This window comes from Euleptes europaea, chromosome 14 (genome assembly GCF_029931775.1).
Source record: "Euleptes europaea isolate rEulEur1 chromosome 14, rEulEur1.hap1, whole genome shotgun sequence".
NCBI classification, from domain to species: domain Eukaryota; kingdom Metazoa; phylum Chordata; class Lepidosauria; order Squamata; family Sphaerodactylidae; genus Euleptes; species Euleptes europaea.
The window spans coordinates 48985575-48999802 of NC_079325.1; the positions used below are offsets into that span (position 1 = coordinate 48985575).

General features: G+C 47.3%; 1 protein-coding gene across 1 annotated transcript in view; it reads right to left on the minus strand.

The window, feature by feature from the left end:
* The window catches only part of MEGF9 (multiple EGF like domains 9), a 99170-nt gene that overhangs the window by 19604 nt on the left and 65338 nt on the right, over window positions 1-14228 (minus strand). The window contains exon 2 of the mRNA XM_056860155.1: window positions 5996-6197. Within this exon, the coding sequence (XP_056716133.1) occupies window positions 5996-6197 (202 nt within the window). The remainder of the gene's footprint in view (window positions 1-5995; window positions 6198-14228) is intronic.

The following is a 14228-nucleotide window of genomic DNA, read 5'->3' on the forward strand; positions in this document are numbered from 1 at the left end:
AAACGAGAATGATGTAAGCCTTTTCAGGTCCCCCCTGGGGAGAAAGGTGGGATATACACAAAGCAAATACATAAAATAAATAAACTACAGTAAATAAAAGCAAGCAGAGAGCCAGCGTGGTGTAGTGGTCAGGAGTGGTGGACTCTAATCTGGAGAACCGGGTTTGGTTCCCCACTCCTCCACATGAGCCCCAGACTCTAATCTGGCGAACCAGGTTGGTTTCCCCATTCCTCCACATGAAGCCTGCTGGGTGACCTTGGGCTAGTCACAGTTCTCTCAGAGCTCTCTCAGTCCCACCTACCTCACAAGGGGTCTGTTGTGGGGAGAAGAAGGGAAAGTGATTGTAAGCCAGTTTGAGACTCCTTTTCGTATAGAAAATCGGGGTATAAAAACCAACTCTTCTTCTTCTATCTGTGCTGTTATCACAACACATTGGGAAAATATGACCTACAAAGTTGGAATCATGATTTAAATCATTTCTATAAAAGGGTCTTTCTTTCCTGGGAGAATTAAATCCCCTTGACTTGGCCCTCCTAGGGACAACTTAAAGCATCCCGCCAGTTCTACGTGACATTTAGGAATGTGCCACAAAGGCTGATGAATAAACAAACTTCCTGGGTATGACAATTATCAGAAGAATGCAGATAAAGATCCACCATTCACTACACTTGGAGTAGCAGTCAACAGTACAATTGCCCACATTGCAACTTGCAAATGTCTTCAGTCAAGCAAAATTAAACATATGTCTAGTGACGCTTAAAGACTAACAATATTATTGGGTTGTGACTTATGCTCACATTAAAAGAGATCTTGTTCGTCTTTAAGGGGCCTCTGGGCTTTTGTTTTGCTACAACAAACCAACACAGCTATCCCCTTTTGGCCAAGCAACCAAGACTTCAATCCAAGGACAGTATTCGCTTACGACTCTAAATGTGTCAGGGACTGCTCTAGTCCAGAGTCAAAGTGGAATTGAATCTTCAGAGGAAGTCCCTGACACCCCAAGGACCAAGCCAAGTCAGGAAATCCCCCCCAGGGGAAAGCCCTAAGCCAGGGGTGTCGAACTCATTTGTTATGAGAACCAGATGTGACATAAATGCCACTTGGTTGGGCCGGGCCATGCCTCGCCAGCCCAGATGGGGACTAGGGAGGGTGGCTGCCTCAGCTGGCTCGCGGGCCAGATAAGAGCTCTCAAGAGGCCAAATCCAGCCCCCGGGCCATATGTTTGACACCCCTGCCCTGAGCCATGAGGAGGTTCTATTCAGAGAGCTGATGGAGATGGGGAATCCAGAGCACCCTGACCAAATCAATCCATTTCCACAACCTGAAGAACAAAGAAGGTTACAAATCTGAGCACAAGGCCTGGTCAGATGTGCTGTGCATCTGGGCAGCCCAGAAGAAGAAGAGGAGTTGGTTTTGGTATGCCAACTTTCTCCACCACTTAAGGCAGAATCAAACCGGCTTACAAACGCCTTCCCTTCCCCTCCCCACAACAGACACCCTGGGAGGTAGGTGGGACTGAGAGAGCTGTGATTAGCCCAAAGTCACCCAGCTGTCTTCATGGGGAGGAGTGGGGAATCAAACCCGGTTCTCCAGATCATAGTCCACCACTCCAAACCACTGCTCTCAACCACTACATCACACTGGCCCAGAGCATCCCATCACCAAGGTTCTACTCAGCAGAAGGGATCTGAGCTCAGGGCTCTAACCAAGTCAACAGGAAGGATGGGGCAACGAGTCTCTGGGCAAAAATGCATGGTCACTTTATCCTCCTTTAATCCCTGTTTCAGCCAAGATTCAGCCAGGATTGAATGCATGCGTTTCGCCTAATGTGCGTTCGATCCTGGCTAAAACAGGGATTAAAGGAGGATAAAGCGACCGTGCGTTTTCGCCCTCTATCTCTAAAGGCTCCTCGGTGGCAGCCAGAGGTTGACAGGTATATTGCTCTGTGTCCCACGCTAGTTTTCTGCTTGGACAGCTCCACAGCTGATCTAGTGGTAGCTCTTTCCAGCGTCCCAGATCCCTCGGACAGCTCCCCACAGGACCCCCAGCCAGGGATCCGTTTCCCTGCCCCAGCATATCTTTAACTTAAACTACAAACACACACTCCAGTGGTTTTTTTTACAACCGCAAGCTACTGTAGAAGAAACAAATGCAGCCGGACACAAGATGGAACAGAGCCTTGAGCAACGCGAGACGGGATGGAGGGGCGGCACTCAGACTGCGATCACCCAATGAGATGGGGCTTGTACAAATTTGTGCCTATTTTAATCTGTGAAATGTCAGAGGGTCTGCAAACCTGTTAGGACTCTGGGCTTTCAGGAAAAGAAACAGGAGCAGAGAACCTTTGACGAAGCATTATACACCTGGGGAAAGTCTCTGAAAAAGGAAAAGAAGATCTGGGGGCTAGGAAGATAACCTTTGAAAAATAAAATAAAAGGGGGTTCTGACCCACACTTGTAACACTGGTTCAGTTGTCGGCTTTAAAAGAAACTGGCTGTTCCATGGTTGCTTTGAAAAAAGAGACACAAATTTGGCCTTTGAAGAGGACTGTGTGGGTGTCTTTCTGCAAATGCTGGAAAGACAAGGCAAAAATAGCCGAGATGAGAAAAAAGCATTGAACCATACCACTGTTTAAGATACAACACAAAAGTGATGTCCCGCCCCAAAGGAGATACACACACACATACCACACCCCACCCTCTTTCGACAATCCCATTTTTGTTTCTTTAACGGCCTTTGATTATGTCAGCAGCAGAGCCCATTCATAGCGACAGCTTGTCAGGTCAATGTTCATTTCAGAGATCAGCCCGATGCTGCAGGAAGGAATCCTATTTTCTACCCTCCACGTTCCCCACCAGAGACTTCATTAATAATTAGCCCACTGGGCGGGTGTGTGTGGCAGACTCTTTGGTTGATGGCGGGCGGGTGGCAGAATTTTTTTTTAAAATATATTTTCTAAGGCAATATGCACCGAAACTCCTGAAGCGCCGGGGGGGGGGAAGCTCCTATGCTCAACACAGTTCGCAGCTGCGTCAACGCTAGGGATGTGACCGAATTTCGGAAGCCCAGCGTTTCACTTGGAAAACCCCAGTTTCTGACAGTTGTTCTCCCAGCTTGGAAAGAAACTGCAGTTGTCTTTTTGCCTCATGGACACATGAAGCGGCCTTATACTGAATCAGACCCTCGGTGCATCAAAGTCAGTATTGTCTGCTCAGACCGGCAGCGGCTCTCCAGGGTCTCAGGCACAGGTCTTTCATATCACCTACTTGCCTAGTCCCGCAACTGGAGATGCCGGGGATTGAACCTGGGACCTTCTGCGTGCCAAGCAGATGCTCTACCCCAGCCCCTCCCATGACCACAGCCATGGTAGAGCCATGGCTCTACCCCAGCCCCTCCCATGACCACACTAACAAATTTGATAGCATCATTGTTGTTGAAAATGACGCCTGTTTGGCATCCACAACATACAAACATGTACAGCTTGATGGGGTAGAGTGGATAGGACCATTCAGGCTGCTGGGTGATCCTGTTTTAGGACGCTCCCCCACTTACAACAGGGGGAGGGGTTGTGGCTCAGGGGTAGAGCATCTGCTTTGCATGTAGAAGGTCCAAGGTTCAATCCCTGGCATCTCCAGTTAAAGAGACTAGGCATATAGATGATGTGAAAACCTCTTCCGGAGTCCCTGGAGAGCCACTGCTGGTCTGAGTAGACAATACTGACTTTGATAGACCAAGGATCTGATTCAGTATAAGGCAGCTTCACGTGAACCAAATTTTATGTGAACCACGTAAATAATCAAATGTTCATCCGAACTTGCAAACTGGGATGCAAGAGGAGCCACTAATTATCTTGCCACAAGTGAAGAAGAAGAAGAAGAAGAAGAGTTAGTTTTTATATCCCGCTTTTCTCTACCTTTAAGGTGTCTCAAAGCAGCTTACCATCACCTTCCCTTCCCCTCCCCACAACAGACACCCTGTGAGGTAGGTGAGGCTGAGAGAGCTGTGACTAGTTTTAGTCTCTATTCCTTGCCTAATTATGGCCAGCATGGTTACTAGCTATGGGGGCTAAAAGGTGCCTCCACATTCACAGGCTGTAAACCTCTGACTACCAATGCTAGGAAGAAACATCAGGGAAGACTCTCTGTCCTCTTTGCTGGCCCTCTAGGACAACCGGTTGGATGCTGTGTGTGAGACAGGATGCTGAACTCAACAGACTACGGGTCTGATCCAGCAGGGCTCTTCTTATGACAACACAGAAAGAGAGGGACCAATGTCCCGAGTCAGCAGAAGGCAGCTTTATAAGTTTAAGTATACGGGCGAACCTGCTTTATGAAATGGGTGTGAGAGGTTCTTCTACCACCGATTGATTCATTTAACTTTCATATCCAGGACAGAGGCCTACGGAGTGATCTCCTATTTCCTGTGGGAGGAGCACGAGAAGCAGCAACGTGAAGCTCTTTCGTGTTCCTTTTAGCCTTGCTGGCACCAGCAGAGTTTAAATGAGCATGACAGAATCATGCGCTGTTCCTTTCTGTGCCAGTGGGAGTGTTGTGCACTTGTAAAATACAAGAATGCATACAGAGACATAGAAACATAGAATCATAGAGTTGGAAGGGACCTCCAGGGTCACCTAGTTCAATGCTGGAAATTCACAACTACCCCCCCCCACACCCCCAATGACCCCTGCTCCATGCCCAGAACATGGCAAAAAAACCCTCCAGGATCCCTGTCCAAACTGGCCGGGAGGGATTCATGTGCGCAACAGCAAAGTGGCAGCATGCTTAGAAGGTCATCTTGCCCAGGGGCTCCCCAAACTCAGAGCCAGCCCTGGCCTGACATTGAAAAGGGTCACTGATCTTTTTGTCCCCTTTACAATCTGGAAACAGATTACACATTTTACAATGTGTAAAGAAAAAGAGTTGGTTTTTATATGCCGACTTTCTCTACCTTTTTAAGGAGAATCAAACTGGTTTGCAATCTCCTTCCCTTCCTCTCCCCACATCAGACACCTTGTGAGGTAGGTGGGTCTGAAAGAGTTCTGAGAGAACTGTGACTAGCCCAAGAACACCCAGCTGGATTCATGTGGAGTGGGGGACTGAACCCAGTTCTCCAGATCAGAGTCTGCTGGTCATGTGGAGGAGTGGTGAATCAAACCCGGTTCTCCAGATTAGAGTCCACCGCTTTTAACCATTACACCACACTGGCAGAACTGTTCAGCAGGCCATTTTTATAAAGGGAACATGGTTGTAGTTAATGTATGTGACATTCTAGCCAGTCTTCACTTCATTGTCCATGTTACATATTTTACAGTTTTGAACACACATGAACTCATGAAGCTGCCTTCTACTGAATCAGACCCTTGGTCCATCAAAGTCAGTATTGTCTACTCAGACTGGCAACGGCTCTCCAGGGTCTCAGGCAGAGGTCTTTCACATCACCTACTTGCCTAGTCCCTTTAACTGGAGATGCCGGGGCTTGAACCTGGGACCTTCTGCATGCCAAGCAGATGCTCTACCACTGGGCCACGGCCCCTCCCCGTCTTTCGATTTGGTTGTCCAACACAGCTTTTTATTGTATTTTCTAATTTTGTAAATCAGAGGTGTTGTTTGTAATATGAATTATAGGGCTTCTACAGCACTGTTTTTACTTGTGGAATCTGCCTCGAGTCTTAGCAAGGAAGGCAAGCTAGAAATGAAGGAAATAAGTAAGATTACCGTAAAGCCCATCAAATCCAGGAAACCAGAGAAGTGTGCTTTGATAGATGTTATTGGGGTTTTGCAAAATGTGGATTATTTGACGTTGGAAGGACAAATAGAAAACACCCCTTCTGAACGTCCCCACGCCGGGCTCCGTTTCTGTTATTTGGTTAAAACCAGAATCCGGCAGCAGCCCTCTGTGCTGGCAAACCAGCCTCGCCCTGAGGTCAAAATAAAGCCGTAGGACAACAGACAGCGCAGGAGAGGTGGGCGGAGGGTGAAAACAGCCCGTTCCTTACTTGTCACAGGAAGAGGAGACCGCGCCCGCGGGATGGCAGCCACAGGCGAGACAGCGCCCGCTGCTCGTCTCGGGATAGTAGCCGGCCTCACACCTGTCGCACCGCTGGCCGGCGTAGCCCTTGTGGCACCCGCACTGCCCGGTCGTCGCGTTGCAGTCGTTCAGGCCCGTGCTCCCGACCAAACTGCAGTTACAGAAAAAGTCTGCAAGAGGAACAAAAGGAAGCTCAGCATTAGAGTGGGACACTCCAACAAACCGCAGTCTCGTATTACAATTATTCTCAGGGATCTGCAGAAGATGAACGCTCGTCCTGGCAGGGGTTTGTTCTTCTCTCTGGGACAGTAATCTCTCACTGTGCCTGATCCTGGAGGAGAGGGGCCACAGCTCAGTGGTAGAGCATCTGCTTGGCACGCAGAAAGTCCCAGGTTCAATTCTCCGGCATCTCCAGTTAAAGGGACAAGGCAAGGAGGGTCTCTCTGCCTGAGACCCTGGAGAGCTGCTGCCAGTCTGAGTAGACAATACCGACTTTGATGGACCGAGGGTCTGATTCAGTATAAGGCAGCTTCGTGTGTTCATATTTTGCTACACAACTTACTATCTACTATACTTTAATCCCATGTTTCCTCCAAGAGGCCCCGAGCAGCACACTGATTCTTCCACTCCTCCATTCACCTTCATCAGAACCCTGTCAGTATGGTTGCCAGGGGGGTGGTTTCGGTGGGCGATTGCCCGCCAATCCACCCAGCTGCTCCGAAGTGGGGATCGCGCGCACGCACAGATGCACGCAATGCGATTACGTCACTTCTGGGTTCATCCCCAGAAGCGCCGCATCGCCGCGGCTGTTTTAGCACTCAACCCCCCCTTGGGCGGTTTGACTGCTAAAGTGGCTGCGGCAATGCATAATCATGTTGGGCGCAGCGGTGCAATCACCCCAGCCCCATCCTCTAAAACCTCCCACTGATGGAGAGGGGAGACCTGGCAACCCTCCCTGTGAAGGAGGTTAGGGTGACAGAGGATTGACTGAAGGTCACCCAGGGAAGTCTCTGGCTGAATGGGAACTTGTAACTCCCTCCTGTTCAAGTCTAACATTTTGGCTACCGTCCTTGCTGGGTCTGGCCTACCCGGGGTCATGTCACAACTCAGCTGGGGGTCAGAACCCACCAGCTGAAGACCAAACTATGAGTGGAGAAGAAAGGAAAGGGGAAGATCTTTGTAAAAGAACACCAATTACATTGGCTCTCGAAAGATTATATCTTGTTTGTCTTTAGGGTGCTACCGGACTCAAATCTACTAATTACATGTGCACACAAGAACTGATTTCAAGGTGCAGAAGCAGTACACCCTGTAGTCCTTGCAGGGGTTGTGAATGGGAGTATTACAATTGTAAATGCCCTCTCGCAGAAAGAACCTACATGCATAGTATGGAGAGAGTAGACAGGGAGAAGCTTTTCTCCCTCTCTCATAATACCAAACACGGACAGGCTCATCTGCTGAAGCTGAAGGGGGAGAGATTCAAAACGGATAAAAGGAAGTATTTCATCACACAACGCATAGTTAAATTGTGGAACTCCCTGCCCCAGGATGTGGTGATGGCTGCCAACTAAGATCAGACTCATATTTAGCTAATGAAAATCTTCCACAATTATCACTCCCCTCTATTCAATGAAGACCAGCCCAGAGCCATGGGGTTCTCCTCTACCTATCCCATCTTATTGTCACATCAACCCTGAGAGGTAGGTAGAGCTCAGAGAAGATCACTGTTCCAAGGTAGCTTCAGGTCTGAATGGGAATTTGAACCCGGGTCTCTGGGGTTCTGGATCCAGCTTCGGACAAGAGTTTCCCCCTGCCCTGCACCTCCTTCAGTGAAAGCATCTGAAGGAAGGCACAAAGCATGCTCACACATGTGGGGGGTGGGATCCTGAAACTTTACTTGAGTGAAGTTTTGTTCTTCAGCTGCAGTTTTAAAAAAGTATATTTCTATGTTGCCATGGCAGGATTCGACTCATTCTCATTCCTGCATTCTCAGTAGGCCAGACCTCATTTGTTTCTTATGAAGTTCTTGTCCAATCCCCCCGCCATGCCAACCGAAACCATGCATTATCCCACCCACCCCAAATCTCATGAATGTATCCAGCTATGAGGAGGTAGAGCCCAAATGTAGTAGAGTGAACTGTACCACTGCAGACAGTAGGCGCAGGGTACCCTTTTTGGAAGGATCCTTGCACCAAAATGAAAAAAAGCTCCCTGCAAGTGAAAAGCTAACATATCGCCTGCTGTGCTAGATGTCTACTTGCAAGAAGTCATTTAGGGAGGGAAGCATTCAAAACTTCTACGTCCCCTTTACACTTACTGTCTCTACCACTTAAGGGAGAATCACACCGGCTTACAATCACCTTCCCTTCCCCTCCCCACAACAGACACCTTGTGAGGTAGGTGAGGCTGAGAGAGCTCTAAGAGAGCAGTGACTAGCCCAAGGTCACCCAGCTGGCTTCATGTGTAGGAGTGGGGAAACAAATCCAGTTCACCAGATTAGCTTCCGCCACTCATGTGGAGGAGTGGGGAATCAAACCTCCAGATCAGAGTCCACCCCTCCAAACCACTGCTCTTAACCACTACACCATGATGGTGATGTTCTACCATCTCAGGCCACTGCTGCCTCATTCCCCAGCATCTGAGGGCTAGGCTGGACTTTAACCCTTTGCTCTCTAGCAATTAATGCTAGAACAACCGTTAACGCTTCCTCAACAGCAAACATGTATGTTACTAAGCCATTCCAACAGTTCTTTAGGTAAAAGGTAAAGGTAGTCCCCTGTGCAAGCACCAGGTCATTACTGACCCATGGGGTGACGTCACATCCCAACTTTTACTAGGCAGATTCTGTTTATGGGGCGGTTTGCCATTTCCTCCCCCAGTCATCTTCCCTTTACCCCCAGCAAGCTGGGTACTCATTTTTCTGACCTCGGAAGGATGGAAGGCTGAGTCAACCTTGAGCCGGCTACCTGAAACCAACTTCCGTCAGGATCAAACTCAAGTCGTGAGCAGAGCTTTTGATTGCAGATCAACAAAGGCTTTTAAGGCTTCCTCAACAGCAAACAAGGACGTTACTAAGCCATTCCAACAACTCTTTATTCCACTTAAAATCACTGCGTGCAGCTACCGCTGATAAGAGAGTTGTTGGGTATGGCTGCCGCCCAGGCCAATTCTGCAATGGAAACTCACTGGAAAAGGGCGGGGAAGATAGTTAATTGTGTTTTTTTTCTACTTAACTCTAATTAATCAGACTGGCAGGCAGTTTTCAAATTAAACTGGTTGCATTCCAAGCAGAAGGAAGGCGGCCAATTCCTAATCCACCTGCCCGTCCTCTGGCCTGAGGTCGTTAGAAAGAACTGCAATACAAACAGATCACGATGGGTAGCCGTGTTAGCTTGTAGTTAGCAGTAGAAAAGTAGAAAGTCCAGTAGCACCTTAAAGACTAACAAAAATTTCTGGCAGGGTATGAGCTTTCGTGAGCCACAGCTCCCTTCTTCGGGTACAGCTAGAATGTGATTCCATCTATCCTTAAGCAGAGATGAGTGAATTAAACACACAGTGGCAATGTAAGTTTAAAAAGCAAATAAATGACATTAGCAGGAGTGATTGGATTAGGTGTGATATGCAGAGGGGTAGTAGGCTTGGGGAAATCAGCATTGGTAATGAGACAGGAATCCCAGATCTTTATTAACTCCCAGAGAATGCATAGTCTTGAGCTTCATTATTATTAGAAGAAGAGTTGGTTTTTATATGCCAACTTTCTCTACCACTTAAGGGAGAATCAAACTGGCTTACAATCACCTTCCCTTCCCCTCCCCATGACACCCTGGGAGGTAGGTGGGCCTGAGACAGCTCTAAGAGAGCTGTGACTAGCCCAAGGTCACCCAGCTGGCTTCAAGTGCAGGAATGGGGAAACCAACCCAGTTCACCAGAGTAGCATCTGCCACTTATGTGGAGGAGTGGGGAATCAAACCCAGCTCCAGATTAGAGTCCACCGCTCTTAACCACTATACCACGCTGGCTCCTATACCACGCTGAATTAGTTGTAATTCAGCAGTCTCTCTTTCTAATCTCCCTTCGCAATCCCTTTGTAAGAGAACTGCAATACAAAGAGTCCTCCTTAAGAGAGGACAGATTACTGTTTTCCATCAGCAAGGACCAGATGCTTCAAAAGGCAACATGGGCCCTAAAACAGCACAGTCAGCTATCCAGAGGGACAAACTCACAGCAGAATGCCAAGTTGTTTTTTATGCACCCAGACACCCCTGCAGGGAGAGCCACTACTATGTAGAGGTCGGGTTTTTTCTTCTCACTCAGCGGGGCAGTTCAGTCCAACCACTGGAGTTGTTCCATCCTGGCAGATGCTGCTACCTAACCTAATAGAAACACTAACTCCAGGCAAAGAGCAAGCATACCGAATCAGAACCAGCATCCAGAATCCTCTCAGCATGGCAAGATACAAGTCCCTTGGGGGGGGGGGCAGTTCACACACAATCTTTCTGACTCTCCACACCACAAATGCTCAGAATGCCTGCACAAAGCCGGTTTGTTTCTGATGGGTACTAACACAGCTTGTTTGCCATGCACGGTTAAAAGCTTCCCGGTACCATAGAGCAGAGGCCCGAGATGCAGCCATAACCCATAACCCTTTTGACTTGCTGGTCTGAGAACACACTGTTGGGACAATCAGAGCTGCCTTGCGAGTACCCAGAAGGACTGGTGGTCCTCCAGAAATGTGGGTCCCAAGTTGTAAAGGGCACCATGAACTGAGCCCAGGGAGCCAGTGCCCAAAGTGAAGCGACAGAGGAAAAGCAGATAGTTCTAGATAATGGCAGCACTTTGTCCTTACTGAAGGTTCTGTGTTGTCTTCAAGGGCAGCCCCAGGTAAAGTATGTTACAACAGTCTAGCCTCACAGTTACTCAACATAGCTGGATTGGCAGATTTCATAATGGAAGGACTACATGAAGTGGGGAAAGCCTTGCAGAACACCATCCTTAGTACCAGCATCACCTTCATCTTATTTTGATTCTATTGTATCTGCTCAGTCGCTTGACCACAGCTGCCCAGGACAGAGACAGAAACACCTGGAGGCTTCTTCAAAGAAAAACACAGCTGAGTATCAACACCGATATTGACCACACCCAACTTCAAAGCTACAGACAATCTCACATACCAAAAAGCGTTGCATAGATATTAAAAGCATGGACGATAACCCTAGGCCCTGAGGAACACTACAGGATAACTTCCAAACCGCAAATTTATCGTTCCCTACAATAACTTTCCTAACCTATCAGACAAGAAGGACTTGTATACTAGACAGAAGGGAAAACCCAAAATTCCATTATATCAAGAATCTGTTACATGTTTATGACCTCATTTTATAGGTCAGCCTAAAAGACTACAAAGAGCCCCGTGGCGCAGAGTGATAAGCTGCAGTACTACAGTCCAAACTCTGCTCACGACCTGAGTTTGGTCCTGACGGAAGTTGGTTTCAGGTAGCCGGCTCAAGGTTGACTCAGCCTTCCATCCTTCCGAGGTTGACAAAATGAGTACCCAGCTTGCTGGGAGTAAAGGGAAGATGACTGGGGAAGGCACTGGCAAACCACCCAGCAAAAACAAAGTCTGCCTAGAAAACGTCGGGATGTGACGTCAACCCAGGGGTCAGGAATGACCCAGTGCTTGCACAGGGGACCTTAACCTTTTTAAAAAGACTACAACTGCCCCAAGGCCACCTCCAACGGAGCAACCTAGTCAAGTGGGAACTTGAACTCGGATCTCCCTACTTCTACTCTGATACTGTAACCACTGCACCACCTTTGTTCTCAGGAGAAAACACAGGTAGCTATCAAGGCAACACTTTTTTAAAAAATCCATAGGTCAGAGCAGCTCCAAGAATCTGAGACTCCATCACTTCAATTTAGAAAATCCTGTAATAGCCTGAAAAAGCAGCTTGGCACGTTTCTTTTCCAAATCGATTGGAAGCGCCCCCCTCGAAGCTCCCCACTGGTGGACAAGTACTCATTTTTAAGGAAGGAAAGGAATCATAGGCTCGTACCTGCAATCGCACCACAGGACGCTTCCTCCAAATTTGCAAGTCAGAAAAACAGAAGGGGAAGGAAAAGGCACTACAGAAGGCACTGAGAAGCAGCTTGCAGAGAAAGGCCAGCAGAGGAAAATGATAAAAGGTATTTTTGTGTGGCCCGGTTGACGCAGGGGCACACCTGATGACGAAGCCAGGCCAACTGCAAAAGCTAGCGATTGCAACATCTGAAAAGCCTCTTCTCTCTTCATAATTAGGCCCCCACTCCCCCCCCCAAAAAAAGACAAGCACCTGTGTTGGTTGGTTTGAAAGATATGCTACAGCACTAGTAAAACAAACCCCTTTTTGATAAGGACTAATCTCACGTGACAAAATAACCTTCAAGAACTAGGGGTTCCACAGGCCTTTCATTCATTTATTTACAAGGCTGATCGTCCACCTCTCTGCCATGGGCAGCTCCTGGATTAAAGACCCAAAATCGCAACCCGACAAAACCCCAACTCACTAAACCGCAAACCAGAATCGATGCACGATGTGTATCCGAACCACGACAAAAAAAAGCAAGCTCGCTACAAGAGATGAAAATCAACCAAAGATTAGGGTAAACAGAAAACTTTCCCTAGAATCAGAAACTGGAAAGATTGGGCGCTGGATAAACAGCTCTAGGGAGGAGAAAATAGGGAGAAACTGCCTCCTTTTACAGTGCATTCCTAAGGAGAGTTACTCCAGTCTAAAACCATTTATTTCAATGGGCTTAGACTGGAGTAACCCTCCTCTGGAATGACCCATTTTTGCTCCAGCAGTGGAGGCAACTACAGACAATCTCAGTTCTTGGGTTACAGTGGTCTAAGTACCGGGTAGGGAAAAAGACTGGCAAAACTAGGGTGCCATACACCTATAAAGCTCTGAGCCCACCCTTTGGGTTGGGGAGGGCGGGGTTAAAATGCAATAAAATAAATAAATAAATAAATAAATAAATAAAGGCTAATAGCGGCTGGATAGAGGGACAGGTATCGTTTCCATCATGGAATCAGAACAGATTTTAAAGAAAGACCTTCTTCTACACCAAGGCCCCAATCCAAATTGCCCACTCCCTTTAAGATAAATCTGCACATTGGGGATGTGGTCACAGATCCACAGTTTAGCACGTCGTTTGGCCCTCAGTCTTTCAGCTACTATGATAAAGGGACATTCTAAAAAAAAATTGTTGTGGGGAAGAGAAGTCACTATTGTCAATACAACCAGTGAAGGGAGCCGAATCGTGTTTAGATATTTACTGTGCTGTAGTGTATTAGAATGCTAGATCCCCTCTCTAACCTGAATTAGGCTCTGCCCCAAAGCAAACATCCCACTTCACACTTATAGCTCAGGTCTCCTCTTTCAAGTGTTACTATTGTGTTTGCCCAATCTGACCAAACACCCCACTAGATAACATTCAATGAGGCTAATCAAGCTGTCTGAGTATCTGGTAGATGAACATTTAAACTTCTTTGTGATTGCGTAAAGAGGACACGCTAAAATATAATGGGGTAAATCCTCTATAGCAGAGCCACATAGGCAAATACATTGTGCTATTGGTACTTTATTATATCGGCCATCCAATATTGCAGTTTGCATTGGTTGAAAAAGATAAGAGCTAAACTGGTGCCAAAGAATGCAGCCAGCTAGACCTGATAGCCAGCTAGGATATACTCCAATTATACAGTATTGTATCAAAATTTATATGGCATCTTCCATTTTATCTATATTGTACAATTTTCTTGTTTAATTGTTTAATTTACTTTGTAAAGGCCTTTGGCTACCTACAAATAAATATTTACAATTACTTTGTAATTGTGTGCCGTTCCCCTCCCTCCACCTTGTCAATGAAGGCTTCTAATGTCTCTTGCATCGTGCATTGATCTTTTCTATTTTCCTTGTGTGATGCGGTTTAATCTTTTTTTTTTTAATGCCAGCAATGCAAACGTTACAATTTTTTCCCCATTTTTATTATTAGTCAAACCACAGACACGCCTAAGAGAAGTAAATCAATCATTTCAAGTTTCTGGCACTGACTGATTTAACACAATGCTACGTACTACTCTAACAGCCCATTCCTGAGGGGGGGGGCATGAGTGGAGGCGGCGTGACCTCGCCGCCAGCATAAGTGCATGTAATCACGTG